This window comes from Poecilia reticulata, linkage group LG19, assembly GCF_000633615.1.
Source record: "Poecilia reticulata strain Guanapo linkage group LG19, Guppy_female_1.0+MT, whole genome shotgun sequence".
Taxonomy (NCBI): domain Eukaryota; kingdom Metazoa; phylum Chordata; class Actinopteri; order Cyprinodontiformes; family Poeciliidae; genus Poecilia; species Poecilia reticulata.
Window position 1 is genome coordinate 26,226,061 of NC_024349.1, and position 17,797 is coordinate 26,243,857.

Below are 17,797 nucleotides of genomic sequence, written 5' to 3' on the forward strand. Positions count from 1 at the left end.
ACCTCGGATTCAGGAAGAGCAGTGTGGTTTTCGTCCTGGTCGTGGAACACTGGACCAGCTCTACATCCTCAGCATTGTCCTGGAGGGTGTGTGGAGTTCGCCCAACCAGTCTACATGTGTTTTGTGGACTTGGAGAAGGCATTTGACAGTGTCCCTCGGGAGGCCCTGTGCGGGGTCCTCCGGGAGTATGGGGTATCGGGCCCTTTGATACGGGCTGTCAGGACCCTGTACACTGTAAACCCTAACAAGTTCACAGAACTTAAAAAATATTGTGTAACAGATAACAAAAAAATATTTTAGTGATGTTTTTAAATGTTTTAAGTTTACATAAAATAAAAATTACAGGTGAAGTTGCCTTAAATTATCTCAACATTGTCTTATAAATATTGATATTTCTCAACTTATGATTAGGGAATATTTCACTTAAAATTTTCAATATATATCAATATATTCAACTCATATAATGCTGGAAATACACTGACATTTTTCAATATTCCTCAACTCATAATCTGGGGGACATTCACTCAAAATTAACCCTATAGTGAAATACTGAAGTGACACTACAGTGACAATTGAACAACTTTCTTTATTCATTTTTTGTTATTTAAGACAATGTGCTTTTTAATCAAATCAGAGTAGCACGGTCAAAGCAAAGTGCTTGTCATAAATTAAAACAAACAGAAAAGATGATGACTCCAGCCCCTTATGATAAAAACTCACAAAAGATTCATGATAACCCTAACCCAACCCAGAAGCCTTATCTGACGGGGTGGACCGTCAGATAAGGCTTCTGCATGTTGGTGTTCCCTCTAAATCCTGAATATACCCAATTTGGGTTGTCTTGGCCCTTTTATTGCAGCCTGTGGGGTTTTTCCTGACTGGGAACAAGAATACAACCTGTTGAATGTGACAGGGAGCCAATCAGAAAGTGCGGTGACGTAAGAACGGAGGGGAATCCCAAACAGCTGACATATCGCGCAACTGAGAGTCCGGTGGATATCGKAGATGATATGTGGAAATGTTTATTATTATATGTAAAGGTCATTATTATGTTTATTCAGTTAAAAATGTTAACTATGAAAAAACATATTCACCTCCAAATCATAGTGCAGCAAATAGAGCGGCTGCTCCCGTCGTCTTTTATCCATCGCCTTTTCTTTTTGTTACGTCTTTTATCTCTTAAAATGACTCCACAAGCTATCACTATTGCTTCTACATCGTCATCCGTGTTTGGTTATTCTAAATTCCCGTATGCTATGTTGGGAGTTTTGTGGAATCGCGATGTTCGTGACTAGAATCGGTTTGTGTTGCTCCTGCCTTGGACACACGAACCGATCGAACCTGTTGTATTTTTATCAGCTCTGTGGTCACAGAGGTTTGGAGAATCGGCCGACAATCCTTAAATCTTGCCGTCTAAACCGGACTTAATACTCACAAGCTCCACTCCTCTCCTCTCGACCACTGCCCAAACGCTCTCTGACTCTGGTCGCAATGGTAACGTTTACATATCCCTTCAAAATAAGATACAGATGCGCCACTAAAACGAACATTTTACTTTCGTGAAAATTTTAACTCACGATAATGACTAACGGAGCCCTGAGCTTGTTTCTCTACAACGAGACGGTTCCATCTGAGAGTGATGGAGACAATGACACCTGAAGTGTTGCTGATATCCACAGCCTGCTTGGTCTCKACGTGGTGAAGCAGCTTGAAGCTTCATTGCCTCATTAGCAGCCGGTAGCCGCATGTTACGCAGAGCGGCTTGTAATGTGGGACTCACCTACCGGTCTGGGATAAATYCATTCTGCTGTCTCTTCTCTGGGCCTTTTCCCCTTTGCAAAGAAACTTTCCAAAGACATCTGATCTGTTTCTTACTTATTTTGCTGCTTATGGCCTCAGCCAAGTATCCGAGAGAATCCGGTTAAAGGTTTTTCAAAATAAAAGATCCTCCATACCCAATACATAAAACGGAAATATTTAATTATTTCTTGCGTGGCCCGGTACCAATTGGTCCACGGACCGGGGCTTGGGGACCACTGATCTAGATAATTTCTATGACAATAGAAATTGCTGCTTGTGGGCTCAATGTTGGCGCGCAAGTAACTGAGAGAATCAGGTTAAAGGATTTTCAAAATAAAACATCCTCCAGACTCAAATAATACATAAAAATACATAAAAATACATAAAAATATTTAATTATTTCTTGCACCCAGTACCACTTGGTCTGCGGACCAACCGGGGGTTGGGGACCACTGCTCTAATATATTAAAGAGCTTTTTAGTCCCTCGGTCTTGGGGGTTGTCAACATGAATGTTGAAATCACCGGCAATTATCAAACAATCGTAATCAATGCATATGAGAGATAGAAGTTCTTTCAAGTCCGTAAAGAAATTTTCCACATATGTTGGAGTTTTGTATAGAGTTAGTGTCAAAGTTTGTTTGTGGCCTTTTACCTCGATTCCAAGATATTCAAAAGACATAAAATTACCMAAAGAGATTTTACTACAGTTTATGGTATTCTTAAATATTGAAGCYACGCCTCYKCCTTTTTTGTGTTTTCTATTTTCTCTTAAAAAATTGTACGTAGGAGGCGCTGATTCAATTAGTACGATTGCTTCATTATTGTCATTCAGCCATGTTTCTGTCAGAAATAAAACATCAATATATTATGCTCATTGATGAAATCATTAGCCACCATACTATCATAGAACCTTCTTAATAGTGTCCTCTAACACCAAATGAACTCAAGTTCCTCATAAGCTCTTTATGGAAAACTGTCTGGTTGCCTTCTATTTAAGACTGTTGTAATTTACACGATTTCTTAAAATGTTATTATTGTTATATAATATATAATGCTTCCACCCTCTTCTCCACAGTTAGCAGCAGTTCTGAGGTTTTTGCAAGCTTCATACTTTTTTATCCTCTAATATAACAAAGCTTAACTTAAATTTCCCAATGTCATTGTGCCTTCATAGCAAATTTCAATGTGGGAACAAACATAAGCACCATTCAGGATGACAACATGAAGAAGAGAATTGTTATTGCAGCTCGAGATAACTGGAAGAACTACTTTAGTCGACTCTACTCTGTGACGGTAAGCTTCAAGAAAAAGGAATATGGTACATTTGTTTGTCCATTTTTGTTATTCAGGTTTGTTTTTTTATATTGCACATCTTGACTAATTTAATATCAATGCACATTAAAAGGAAAACAGATTGAATACATTTTCCAATAATAGAAATATACAGCAAATCTAACTCATACTAATACAATACGATCATGCAGACAGATTAGTTTCCATGACACACAGTCCAGTCAGATACTTTATGTTCCCTAAGATGGTCTTATGTGCATTATAACGTCAAATGATCAAACATTATCTATGTAGGGAAGCTAGATAATGTAGCTTTTTACCTTTGGAAGCTACATTCAGCTCCTGCTGAGTTCTCTCAGCAGGAGGGAACTTTCTTGCTCCCTCTTGCTGAGCAAAAAGCAGTGAGCGTGGATAAATTGCACGGTACCATACCACTCCAACTGAGTTTAGTAAAGACATAGTTTTAACACCATATTGCATCTCTTTTCATTGCTTTTACATTTCAGCTTAGAAAATATTTTAACAATAGTTAAAAAATGTCAGTAGACCTCATTTTTTGATAACATTGGTTTTCAAAAATGCAGCGAAGAGCTGGGAACATGGAGAATTTCCTTTGATGATAAAACTGAAAACTTACAAAAGTCGCAGAACGCAGACAGCCAGAGCAGAACAAAAACAGGAACCAGAAAGAAAAAGCAAGCAAGGGTTTGCAAAAGTTGAAACAGAAATGTCTCAACAGCTCTCCATGACAACTTTCAAAAGACCCTCCACATTGACTTTACTTTATTGTACAGCAATAAAATTTGGTACACTTGTACAACTCCCAAAGACCTAAAGAAAACTCTCTTGCACCCATACTCTTCAACAAACAGGAACCCAGCCATCTTGGATTGAAATTCCAATTTTCACTTCATTATGGCGATTTATAGCCGTCACATTTAATCCAACTCCTCCAGCAGATTTTGATTGATCAGTTTGAAACCTTGTCAGTTTGCTCATAAAGAACAGGGGATTAAAAGTTATCAAAATTGTGAGTATTTGAGTATGTTCAAGAGGTGTGGCCAGACCCCAGCCAAAGTTTGATATTTTGCTATGAAACACAAAAAGTCACTGAGACACCAAACCTCCACATCCAGTCCTCTATAATACTCAATAGTCAAATCATGACATCACCTAAGCGACACTCCCTGACAAACAGAAATGTAATGCTTTACTTCGAAAGGTCCATATCTGACCTAAACAACATTTTCTGTTTTATCCGTCTTCTTGATTCAGAAAACAGATAACATATTGGCCTCACTTTAAAGCACAAAATCTTTTCGCTGGAGTGCAAATTCAGACATCACGTTTACATTACGTTTGGCTCTAAATTCCACAGATTTCAGCTGATCTGCACTTCATTTGATATGATCAATCTTAATCCACCTCCCCCCCTCCCGGCAAGAATGCTGTCCAATATTTGATGACTGTGGTCTAATTCTTCCACCGCACTCCTTAGAATTCTAAAATAAAATCTAAAAAAGTAGCCCCAATCCATGCATTGGCCAACAATCATCAAACTCTGTACAGATGTGTGACTTGTCAAGACCTGCAGAAATGTCTATTGGAGCCTTGGTCCAAACCCAAGAGGTAGTCAGCCATTTTGGGTAAAAGCAACAGTTTTGTCTTTTGCACATGTCGTATCTGTGCAAACTCTTCCAACAACATTTGACAATCAGACTTTACAATCACTCAATACACTCTTGAGGCAGACCAGTTGTTCCCCAAAAATAACCAAAGTTATTTTATTAATAACTTGTGTAGTTATTAATAAAATAAGCCCTCATTGTCCTTTACATATGACATACTGTATAGTAACCACTAAAAAATATATATATTTTTTTTACATGCAGCCACACAATGGAGATGCTCAGGTTTTGGGTGTCTCTCATCGAGGGATTCGTCTATTGAAGGTGGTGAAAGCATCAGGCATCAATCCTAAACATCTCAAACTGCTTAAAAGTTACAGGTATCTATATTAGCCAATAATAGTCTTTATCTGACAATCTCCTTTTAAATATAGAAATAACTTCTGAAAATCCTATGGTTTTCCAACTTAAACTAAAACAGGGTTGGACCTGGCAAGTCATCACTTCCAGATCAAAGTTCTGACATGAACATACTAATTAACTAGCTTAAAAATGTGACAAATAATCATCTTATCTGCTATTGCCCTTATTTGTTTGAATTTTAACTCTAATTAAAACTTAACATTCAATGCCACTCACTGCCATCACTGTTTCTGGCCCAGAATAATATTTTATATGAATATAGTTTTGCAGAGGTGTTGTCTGTTAACCTTGAGGGAACAGACAAAGTAAAACTGGACCTTAAAATGGAAAACGTAGTGCTGCAGTCAACCAGGGCTCCTCAGATCACTGCCATGATCGAAGTTTTCCTCAAGGAACTCATCAAGGTGATTTTTTTTGGTTTTTGTAATTTTTTTAAAATCTCATATTTCCTTTAAAAGTGTTAGTTTGTCTTGGCTAAATCTCCCTTGCATCTTATCCCATTTTAGATTTTAACCATCTTTATACATATCTTTTTCCTTTTTCTTAAGGACTCGGGCCACATGGTTGCTCTAAAGAGTTTTGTAACGGATGACAAGACGCTTCTGAGCTTCAGTAAGGGGGATATCATCAAACTGCAGAAAATGGAAGGCCTTCAGACTGGTGAGATCATTAGTTCATTTTTAGTCATAATTGTATATTTATTGTATTTAACATTAGATATGCTAAGTATTAATTATTTCTACGAGCATATCCCACCCATGCCGTTAATATTCTACTATTTTAATGTTAACCTACTGTGAATGTTGCACTAGGTTGGGAGTTTGGGAGCACTGGTGGTCGTTCTGGTCTTTTTCCACTGGACCTCACCCAGCCATGTGCAGCCCCAGATTATCACTGGCTCCATCTAGATCGAAGAGATGACAGGAGAAAAAGCATGAGGAATGCTAAGCCAGCCAGTTCATTCAATGGCCCTTCACCAGTCCCCACCAGCAGACACATACCCAACAATCGTTCTGTGCTGTCTAATCGGGAGGCCATGAATCCATCTTCAGTAGAGGGCTTACAACACACACTTGCCCAAAGCTCACAAAAAGGATCCAACCATGACCTAGAGCTCTTTTCTGCTATGGCTGACTTTGCTACCAAGTATTTTAGGTAAGTAAAATTTTCACATAAATCCTGTTCATGTTATTATGTGTGTTTAACAGAGCAAGGCTAATATGTTGCATTAATTGGTGCTGAAAGAACGGAGACAACAGGAGTGCCAGTCACTGGAAGAAATTTTTCAGAAGCAGTTCAGCACACAGTGGTAAGACCCTATGAACATTCTGATTGATGTCCCATGTCTTCTGTTGTGTTTAAAACTTTACATTCAATTATCAGGAACATAATTTTTAGCCACTTTCTCTTAAGTATCTTTTTAAATGGCATTAACTTCAGCATTGCAGCTCATTTCAGCCAACTAATTCAAGAGGTTCTTCACCAAATATATCACATTTGTTGTAAATATGCACCTTTTTATACAAGCTATATTCTGTATCATACTCTCCTTCATATTCACTATTTTTATTCCATTATAGATGAAAAATATCCAGTTACTGCACCCTCTCTTATATGAAAACTGACATTTAAGATTAATCACAACACAACCAGACCTAATTGCGCTTTAGTCCAACCGGGACAATTCTTCATTTGCCTCTTCCTCTGATGTGCTTTTCTGTACATCAGAAAAGCACATCTTTTCTGATGTGCTTTTCACTGACAAATAGCCAGTCATTCTGGCTATTTGTCAGCCAGAATGACAAATAGAATGGGACAGATACCATAAATAGTGAGATGGTTGAGCTACATCATGCTTAATCCATATTTCAAAGTATTTTCCAAATAGCAAGCAGAACTTGGTAATAAGTTCTGCTTGCCCTATTCAGCTTGACAGAAATAGGGCAGAATCAAGCACTAAGGAAGGCAGCAAAAGCAACAAATAAAGCAGTCCTGATAGACAATTTACTAACATTGTTGCCGTGCTCTTCCTGAGCACGGCAGATGTCACAGACGGCTGACAAATATTCTAAGCTGATGCCTTGTTTCCTCTGCGAGACATGACCGGTGTGGTTTGGAGCATTATTTTATGGTCTACCATATTCGGGAGCATGTTCCCAAAGCACATTGGACTCTCATTGGCCAGGAAGAGTAAAACCCAAATGTGGCATCATACTAGCCTGGTGGCAAACGTATCACAAGCTGTGACATTTTTCTGTCCTACAAACGAACCATATTGAATGGTGCTGTATGGTCAGATGTATAGGCTGACCATATACAATGATTTCAGAATCAGTGCAATGGTTCTGATACTAGTGTAGGTTTCAGAATCTACAATAATTCTAAAATCAACGCTTTGACTGTCGAGTGTTATGGAAACCAACAAAATAGCATCCAAACTGCTATTTTGACCCATACATATCAATAAAAACAAGGCATAATAGCTGTACCATGATGGGGTGACAAAACGTATCCTCTGAAGGTGAGGATAAGTGCTAGCAGAGCTGAATAGAGTCAGAGGGATCATCTTCATATTTCTCTGGTTATTCTGAGAAATATGAATAACGATATTGAGGAGTACCAGAAAGCATTTAAACTTGTAGAAACAATTTTTCTAACTTTGTATCAAATAATTTGAACTCTATACCATTGCAGATCAAGATAAATGTAATCTTATGCCCCTAAATCAGTAAGAATTCTGTATGTCTTTGAAAAAAATCATTCAATTCAATGTGCATTATTTATTTGGTTGAACCAGGTGCTGTCAAACCACAGAAGTCAACAGATTTCATTACAAAAGATTCTGAAAAGTATTTATAAATGTTTCTTTCATGGTTGAGTGGAAAGTAATGAGGTATGTTTTAAAGTTTTAAAATTAAGATCTAACTGTATTTTATTTTTTATTAAGGTCCCCATCCAGGAGTCACTAATTCTCTACAATGATTCTGAAATCAATGATTTGGCTGTTGAGTGCTTCATAAGTGAGTTTACCAATCCTATTTTATTGAAAGATACATTACCGTTTTGGATCCTAAAGAAGGCCATGTGGCTATCTTTATTTACAGCTCTGATGCAGTTTATGGGGGATATCACAACACAGAAGAACACTACACAAGCAAATTGCCTAACTCATATCCTGCTGGTCAGGGAATATTTTCAAAGTTTGACATTGACAAGTGTTACTTTGGTATTACTTTAAAATCATTTTCCGTTGTTTGTTTAGTTAGGGAAGGAAAAGGAAATTCTTAGAGATGAAATCTACTGCCAGGTCATCAAACAAACAACCAACAACCCCACCAGGTGAGTATTTCACATTCATTTGAGATTAAATATTGTGAACCCTCCCACAGTCCAAGCTCAACACTCAAGAGCACGGCAGATGTCCTGGTCAGACAAGGGGAAACGATGGGGAAGTTCCATCAGCACAAAAAAACCTCAGAAACGCATATGGGGTCAGTGCAACCCCACAGTGACAGCACTCAGGGTAAAAAGCTTGTGGGGTCAACTGCAATGAGGAAGTAAAAACCTATCTTGTAGGAAAAAAATAATTTAAGTCAATTCAAATACAAAAATACTTTATTAATTCCAGAGGAAAATTTAATGTTGCAAATCATTAATTTAGATTCTTCAAAGAGTTATTGAAGATGGTGGTGGCAGGCAGTGTTGTGGTCAAGACCACCTAACCCGAGACCAAGATCAAGACCAGAGTGTATTGAGACCGAGACAAGACCAAGACTTTTAGGGTCCGAGACCAAGTCAAGACCAAGATCGAGGGAAGTCGAGACCGAGTCAAGACCAAGACCAGTCAAGACCAAAATAGCTAACTGATACAACAAAATGAGAAATATGATCAAAATTGCTACTCAAATTGATCTGAAAGATCCATATTCCCATAAAAACACCTAGATATTAAATACTTAATAAAGCTAACCAATATTAAAAGCAGAACAAACTTTGTTCTGCTTTGCTTCCATCTCTGTGCTACAATCCACGGCGGTCTCGTGCCATCCCTAAAAACATAACGCCCTGGGCGCCCATATTGCTCATGTCAGAAACCACCACTGTCTGTACCATTAAATATAGCAATTGAGGCAATGCCCTGACGGTAAATAACTCCCAACTATGAACAAACCACTGCTTTAAGTACACGTTGAAACCACGACAACACATGTATATCTATATAGTTATCATTGAAAACAATTTAATGACTTTGTCATAACTTGTTGCGTATGGTGAACTGACAACTCCTCTGACGGTCAGACTTCTTAATGCGCATGCAGGCATGGTACTCACTGCATGTGTGCTATTCTGACATCGTATGGTAATCTGATAGAACAACGGCTCTCAGTGACATTCAAGTCCTATCTTCTAAGTAAAGAGCCGTTCAGAAAAATCGGACTGTTCCTGAATGTCACGTCACTATATTGCAGACTTTTGGACACAGCGTTGTCCCATATATGCGACAAGTCAGTCAACACCTCCGCACAATAATTCAGCGCAGTGAGTGACTTTTTTCCATCACAAATGCTTATGTGTCTCTGTACAGCCAGCTTTGCTAACATCACGTCAACGGAGCTTACCTTTCTTTGAGCTTCTTTTTTAAGTGACGAAAAAAGTTAGACATTGTCCCCACCGTCTGTGAAAATGAAGTGCTGCTGAGTTAGCTGTGGAACATCGGATGTCTTATGATTTATGCAGCGCTATTCTATTACTGACGATTTGACAGACATCTTCTGCTGCTGAGAGGAAACCACTGCGCATGTCTCAGAGCGCCGTGTGCGAGTGAAAGGTGGGGAGTAACAAACGCGTAATTGCTTGGATTTTAATCTGTGCGTTTTGCAGTCTGAGTCTACTGTAATTTAAACTATCTCAGCATAGTAGTCTAATGTCTTATATATTTAATGTTTTATATTAAAGCTCTATTGGAGAGGATGTGGTACAAGCAGGGGCGCGGTATAGGGGGGAAAAGTGATGACAATTCTAGGGGCCCTGACCAACAGGGGGTCCTCCACAATTTAGTTATTTATTTATTGTTGATAGAAATAAAAAAAAAATTGAAGCCCTGTCAATTACAAAATTAATCATATTGTATTGTCGAAGATTGTTTTTAGCAGTAAAAAATTTATGTTCCCACTCCCAGACCAAAAACACACATCTGTATTTGCCCTGAGCCTTATTAGGTGTGTTCAGACGATATGTGAACTCTATGTGGCAGGACCAGTGTGATTGAAAATGGGCAACTTGAATTTAAGACCACTATTTTAATATAAAATTGATCGCAATAACTCCACTTGAAAAGTTACCTTAAAGGCACACAGACCCACTACAGATTAGGCTTGAGACAATTTTACCCAATTCAATCATTTTATTATACAAATGTTTATTTTAGTCAATATGAAAAACACTCATTTAAAACCACTCACACATTAAAATGGACAGCTCTGAGACAGTGCAGATCTGGGTATTGACCTAAACTAAAGGAATGCAGCAAACAAGACAGCAAAAGTAAAAGAAAATCGTGCACCGAACCAGACAAAGAGGACCACCACCCGGAAAGTCGACTACCAACACCAAGAACTGGCCGTTTCCGGCTCAACTACTGGTTTATGTTCAACAGATACACCTAAATTAATTGGGCTTCTTGCCCACATATTGAAGTGGAGATGGCTGGAAAAAAGGTGCCTTGCCTGGCAAGCTCCTTACCACAAGGTGTATCGACCGCCGTTTAGAGCGCCATTCAAGCGTGCATTATTACACCAGCTGTTATACAGAAAATGGAAATAAATTACCACAAATAATAGGTTTGATGAGGAAATATGAATCCCGTTTTACCTAGCAGTGCCAGCAAATGCAGAAGGCTGAACAGGAAGAAAAACGTCATGTCAACCATTCCATACATAGAGACGCCTCATGGACCGCTCTCGACTAAAGTCGCTGACGAGATTTAGGGCGGCCATCTACCGCTCCACTCAGCGTTATGTGTTTAGCAGGCATAATGACGTATCAGCGCATCTAATCGATCATAACACGCCGGAGCAGCTAATGCGGGGTCTACTCTTATATTATGTCTGTGATTACATTGACATAATGAACCATTCGTCTTCTTTCTTCTTTAGATTTTAACGGCAGCTTACATCCATTTACGTTGCACTACTGCCCTCTATTGACTCCTACCATCTACACCTCAAAGATCCCAGTGTTTTTAAAAAAACGAAAAATCTTCTTTTTCCCCTCAATACTATTCAGCTGATCGATCACCTTCTCAAATTTCAATTTCCTACTAACACCTAATTCCGTTTTTAATAATCTTCTTTGGCTTGCATATTTTCTACATTTAATCAAAACATGTTCCACAGTTTCTACATCACCACACCATCTACATAAACCAGTAAGGTGTTTCCCCATCTTAAAAAGAGTTCCATTTAGGAAACTATGCCTGGTTCTTATTCTATTTATAATCATCTCCTCCCTCCTGTTTATTCCTCTGATCCTTGCTACATCGACTGTATTTTGTATCCTAAATAAATGTCTTCCATTTATTTCATTTACCCACCTAGCTTCCCATATTTTCTTGCTTTCTTTCCAAATTATACTTTTGCCTTCAGATTTACATAACTTTATTTGCATATCAATATCATCTTTTTTAATCGTCTCCTTAGCCAGCCTGTCCGCTCTTTCATTTCCTGTAACACCTACATGAGCAGGAGTCCAGAATAATATAACATTTTTATTTTGTTCACATATCCTATGATGAACTGCCATAATCTCATATAAAATATTTTGATGATTTTTTGTACGTCCCTTTCCGATACTCATCAATGCAGATAGAGAGTCACTACAAACTAGTATTTTATTCATATTAGTTTCCTTCACCCATTCTAAAGCTACTAAAATAGCACATAATTCTACTGCAAATACACTCAAATAATCAGATGTTCTTTTTGAAATACTAATCTTTAATTCAGGAATCACTACGGCTGCTTCACCGTAGTGATGATAGGTAGTGGTTGCGTCACTCTTGGGGTCTTTTGACCCATCAGTATAAATTTGCAAGTAGTGTTTATATTTATTCTGCATTTGATTATAAAATTCTTGGCAAATATCTAATGTTGTTTCTTTTCTTAACATGTGTTAGTGTTCTGTCTACATTAATATATTTCCAAGTCCATGTAGGTCTCAAAGGCCACAATACAGTTGGACTAAATTCCTTATAATATACATTAAAAATTTTCGCACAATCATCCCCAACCCACCCAAAGCTATCAATTTGTTTCTTTCCTCTTTCCCAACACTTTTCTACTACTTTCTTAACCGGGTGTTCTGCATTATGTCCTTTTAAACTTATCCAATAATTGACCATTAGCTGCTGTCTTCTAATGCATAATGGCATTTCTCTTGACTCTACTTGTAAAGCACATATTGACGTTGATTTAACTGCCCCTAAACAAATTCTCATTGCTCTGGCTTGCATGACATCTAACTTTTTTAACCTAGTTTTGGCTGCTGAACCATACACCACACTCCCATAATCTATTCTTTATCTAATTAGTGACACATATATATTTTTAAGGGAATCAAAACTTGCACCCATGTCAATCTTGCTAAACACCTCATAATGTTTAGAACCTTTTTACTTTTCTCCATAACATGTTCTATGTGATTTCTCCAAGTTACTTTCTTATCAAAAACTACACCCAAAAACCGAAACCAATTAGCCCTTTCTAACTCTTTCCCATACAAATACAACTTTTTATCAACCCCTAATTTTTTATTTGTGAAAAACATTATTTTTGTCTTTTCAATGGAAAATTTAAAGCCCCACTTTACCCTCCACTTACCCACTTTATCTATACCTTCCTGAAGTTTAACAGTAAGATATTCCACATTTCTCCCCCTTTTCCATAATGCTCCATCATCAGTAAAAAGTGACTTACAAAAACTGATAGATAATTCTTTAAAAATGTCGTTAATCTCCCCTCCTTCCAAATCTTATTGTATAAAATTAATAATTTATTTAAAACTTACTCACTTACATGTCTTAACATAATATAACACACTTCATCTTTACCTGGAGCACTATTCCTAGTTCTATCCAAAGCTCTTTTCAGCTCTCCAATAGAGAAAGGATAATTCATCAGATCATTATTATTCTCCTTTCTTCTTAAGATTCCATCATTTTCCTTTYTAGTTCTCTCCCTTCCCTCTATTTCATTAACTGATAAAATTTTTCCCACTATGAATCTCTACAAATGCTCTCACTAACATATCAGCCTTTTCCTTGTCAGTTACAGCTACTATATCATTTTTATTTAGTATAGAATATCTCCATTCCCTTCCATCTCCTCCCATTTTTTTGATCATCCCCCAAACATTCCCTAGTTTTGTACTACTGCCAAATGTGTTACAGAAACTTCTCCAAAATTCTCTTTTTGTGCTTCTTATTGTTCTCCTGACTTTTGCTTGTGACTTTTTATATTCAATGAAATGTTGAAAATTATGAGACCTCTTAGAAATAAAGCATTTAAATTGGTTTTCTCTAACTGCTTTTCTACACATCATTCCACCATGGAACTAACTTTCTCCTATTTTTCCCTAATATTTTTGGAATAGACTCCTCAGCAGCAGTTAAATACCCTGACTAATCTCTCKGTTCATACTTTCAATACTCTGATCATTTTGAACATTTAAAATTTTTCTATCACATAAGTTATAAATTTCCTCCCAATTTGCTTTCTCAAATATCCACTTTCCTCCTATCATTTCAGGTCTATGCACCTGGCCCATCCTTATTTTGCTGATTATAATGTAGTGATCACTACCAAACGACTTATTTTTAAYTTGCCAATCACATAGTGGAGCTAAACAGCTAGAAACAAAATGTCAAATCTAATACAGATTCCTTACCTGAATTTATATCAATTCTTGTCTTTACCATTATTCAAGCAAACCAGATTATTACTATCTAGAAATTCTTCTTAAATGTTCCCATTATAATCTACTTTTCCACTAACCCATAATGATAATGAATGATGTGCATTAAAATCTCCACACCAAATAACATTTCCTTTCATACAGTATCTATCTCTTCAAGTTTGCTTAACTCAAGCTTTTTACAAGGATTGTAAAAATTTAAAATCAACATTATCTTTTATTCTACCCATATTTCAGTTGCAACATACTGCAAATCTCCTTTCCTTCCAATACTTTTATACGGAATACCTTCCTTAATCAGAGAAAGACACCATCCCCCGTTTCCTTCTTCTCTATCATATCTAACTGCAATATATCCATCTATTTTGAAATCCAAACAAGGCCTCAGCCAAGTTTCAGTTTTTACACGCTTCTGCATATGTTACTTTCTGCTTAACTTTCGTTTTCTGTATAATTGTTTGTTGTTTCATTACTTCGCATCCCCAAAAAGCAACACTATGCTCTCCTCCACAACTACAGCAGTTTGGTTTAACTCCAACTCCACATTTACCATATTCATGGTCTCCAGAACATCGGGCACATATCCTTTTTCCTTTATAAATTTTTGCAATATGGCCAAATTCCTGACAGTTGAAGCACCTCACTGGTTTGGGCACGTATTCCCTGACACTAAATCTTATCACGCCAAAGAAAACCTCCCTTGGCATTTCTTTTGTTTCAAATTCCAACAACACAGTTTCTGTTTCAACCTTCTCTGTACCCTTTGTCATTCTTCGTGCTCCTTTTATTTCCTTGTTTCTTTCTTTCAAATTCTCAACTAAGTCCTTCCAACACTCAACGATACTCCTGTGATAATTCCTTTGCTTTAATTATTTATTTTTTCACCCACTTTAACAACTGCTTTGACTTTGACTTTACACACCCATCCAAGCTTTTTCACCTTTTCACCTTGCCCCTCCGAATTACATCCAATCAAAAGATTTCCGTCTCTCATTATTTTAGCATGTTTAATTTCCCCAACATATGTTTTAAGTGTTTTTGTTATCTTAAGTGGATCAATCTTTTTGACTCCTTCTCCTTCATCAAATCTTATTAGCCAAAGACAAAAAATTTTTGTCTTTTTGGTGCTTCTGTTCCTTCCTCAATTCCGTCATTATCGGTGTGTTCAGTGCTTTCCTCATTTCCTTTTTTCCTCTTTCTTTCAGCAGCTCGCTGCTTCTTTCCACCCTTTCCCACCAATTCCCACTCTTTATCTTCATTCTGCCCACTCCTTCCTTCCTCGTCACTACAATCCATACTATTACAGTCACTTCTTTCTAAATCCAACGTTGTCATGTTCTAATTTAAGTGGCATTTATTACCAAAGTTCAGTTCAGTTCCACAACTTTCCGAGTTGCAGCGTCCTTCTCCAACTTTGAATTTCCAATCTCCAGAAAAAGGCTGCAGTCTCTCTCCACTCCAGTTCAGAGCGTCATGTCAACCAGATGAGGGGGTGGGCTTTATATACCTGCACCCAGCTCCACATCCAATGGACCTTACCAAGCTCCGCCCTGAAACGCCCTTGAAAATCCCACGTGACTGCATGTCTCACAAACAAAGCCTCGCGGAGCTTAGTTTCTATGTAAACATGGCGTCTTTCATTTCGACTGACTCTCTGCAGAGTATTTCTGAGTCAATTAGTGTAGCATTTCTGCCGGATTTTCACAAAATATCAGCCACAACAATGGAACCAACAAGTTCATGTCATCTTTTTTGGATGACATCAAGGTGTTTGAGCCACGCTATGCCTCCAACATTGTGCGCGTCACAGCTAAATGCTACCGGTCGATGAGGAAAACAGCAGATCCTCACACCCTCAGCATAAATATAGCTGTGGACAAGATCACTGATGCCTATTGTTCTTGCAAGGCTGGGTAAGTCGGGCATTCATGGTTTTGAGGGTTATTTTTGAAATCAGTGATTTCTGTGGTTGGCAAATGTTTGAGTATACACTGTACTCGGTGCTGGCATGGCTAACACGATTACAGTTTAGTAAAAAGCCTTTTCAGGTCAAATAAAATCTTTAATATATGTCAGATACGGTACACATTGCATATTGTTCTGTTCAGCTAATGTAAGACTGTGTAACAGACAGGCTTCACAAATTTTTGTTTTAGTTCCACAAATACGATCAGGATACCTGACATCACCTGTACAGACACCCCATTGACAGTGGAGAACCATTCTTTTTCCAGTCCTGACGCAAAAACTTTCTGCCGGTCTGCTAGTCCACAATGTATATTAGCATGTGTTTACTACTGCAGCTTGTGTTTGTGAGACGGTCAAGCACGTGGTAGCTATGCTGTGACGTGAGATGGGCATTAGCCAATGAAATGCGGGCCCTGTGGTAAGGTCCATTACATTCAGGCACTTGTATGGCATGCTCAGAGCCCACAAGAGAGATCTTCTCTCTTGCTCTCGATGAAGGTGGACGCTTTTTTCCTCTGCTCCCTCCCTGCCCTTGTCTGCCCTGCTTGCTCTGTTTTTGTCCTGTCTTTTTCTATATTTTTGGAGCCTTTCTTTGCACATCATCCAAATCTACAAATTATGGATCTGGTCAACCGATCTCCCAATGCAATTGATCAAATTTTCGACGATAAGTCTGGGCACAGGAGAGCCTTCTTGTCCTGCGGGGGCACACCCAGCGGGATTCACCCTGGATTTATTCATGATAACAGGATTTCTTCTGTTTGGAGCTTGTGGATTCCTGGCTTATTGACAAATTTGTGATGGACTTGGCTGAACTAGCGAACACTCAGACTGTTGGTGTGGACAGAGAAGAGGACTCAAACTCACTAACCGGATGGAATCGATCTTGGAGAAATTGCTAGTTTCGGATCAGTGGAACGACCAAACTAATTTGGATGATTGGGAACTGAGATGTATTGGAGAGACTTTAGAGAAGATTGAAATTTATAATCTTCCCGACCTAAGACATTCCGTTTCTGAATTGGCTTTCCCCATGTTGCCTTGGAAGGGCTGCATATTTCTAATCTCCTTGAAGATATGTAAACACAACGCTCTTCCCTCCTCACCCCTCCTGTATCCATGGAGTTGCGAAGCTGAACACTCATAAAGACATTCCTAGATAAACAACATCTTATCGGACTCTGCCAGGGCGCTCAGTTTCTTTGTGGCCCTTTGACGTCACCGCTTTCACTCGTGTCTTTGTTTTGCCCATTTTTTTGTCTGAATGTTGCCACCTGCCCTACTGTGTCCATTCCTCTCTTTTGTTTTAGAAACGGTACAGTACTCCCTATTTAACCCAGGAAAGGATTATATTAGTTTATTAGTAATATCAGAAATTGTGGCATATGCACTATTTAGATCAATATTATACAGCCCAGAAATGGAATCAGAATTAGAATTAGAATAACTACGAACTTGGAATCCAGAAATACTTAACAATAACAGTCACTGCTTAGTTTATATTACTTTTAACCCAGAAAAGGATTTAGAACCAAGTTAGAATTGTGGAGTACTCACTTTAACCCAGAAAAGGAATGAGGATCAGTCATTCTTTAGCTTATTTTATCAGAAACTGTAAAGTTTCACTATTTAGAAATGGAATCAGATACTTAGCAACCCTGAACAGGAGCACCTAGTTTACATACTTTAGAACAACATTAGATTCGTTTTCTTT

General features: G+C 38.0%; 1 protein-coding gene and 1 long non-coding RNA gene across 5 annotated transcripts in view; one reads left to right on the plus strand and one right to left on the minus strand.

Moving 5' to 3' along the window:
* myo15b (myosin XVB) overlaps positions 1-8,867 on the plus strand; it is a 160,249-nt gene extending 151,382 nt beyond the window's left edge. Inside the window, exons 50-58 of the mRNA XM_017310910.1 lie at positions 2,976-3,094; positions 4,987-5,102; positions 5,408-5,549; positions 5,694-5,805; positions 5,958-6,300; positions 6,391-6,454; positions 8,093-8,165; positions 8,250-8,326; positions 8,408-8,867. Of these exons, the coding sequence (XP_017166399.1) occupies positions 2,976-3,094; positions 4,987-5,102; positions 5,408-5,549; positions 5,694-5,805; positions 5,958-6,300; positions 6,391-6,454; positions 8,093-8,165; positions 8,250-8,326; positions 8,408-8,488 (1,127 nt within the window). The 3' untranslated portion in view covers positions 8,489-8,867. The remainder of the gene's footprint in view (positions 1-2,975; positions 3,095-4,986; positions 5,103-5,407; positions 5,550-5,693; positions 5,806-5,957; positions 6,301-6,390; positions 6,455-8,092; positions 8,166-8,249; positions 8,327-8,407) is intronic.
* LOC103482142 (uncharacterized) overlaps positions 1-11,150 on the minus strand; it is a 37,798-nt gene extending 26,648 nt beyond the window's left edge. For 2 of the 4 annotated variants that reach the window (XR_001777655.1, XR_536392.2), the window contains exons 1-2: positions 11,017-11,150; positions 5,941-6,049 (exon numbers count right to left, since the gene is read on the minus strand). This is a non-coding gene — a long non-coding RNA (uncharacterized LOC103482142). Of the gene's footprint in view, positions 1-5,940; positions 6,050-6,146; positions 6,237-10,887; positions 10,945-11,016 lie in introns of those variants that run through there. The other 2 variants (XR_001777653.1, XR_001777654.1) reach the window with 2 other exon arrangements.
* Between the last annotated feature and the right edge of the window lie 6,647 nt (positions 11,151-17,797).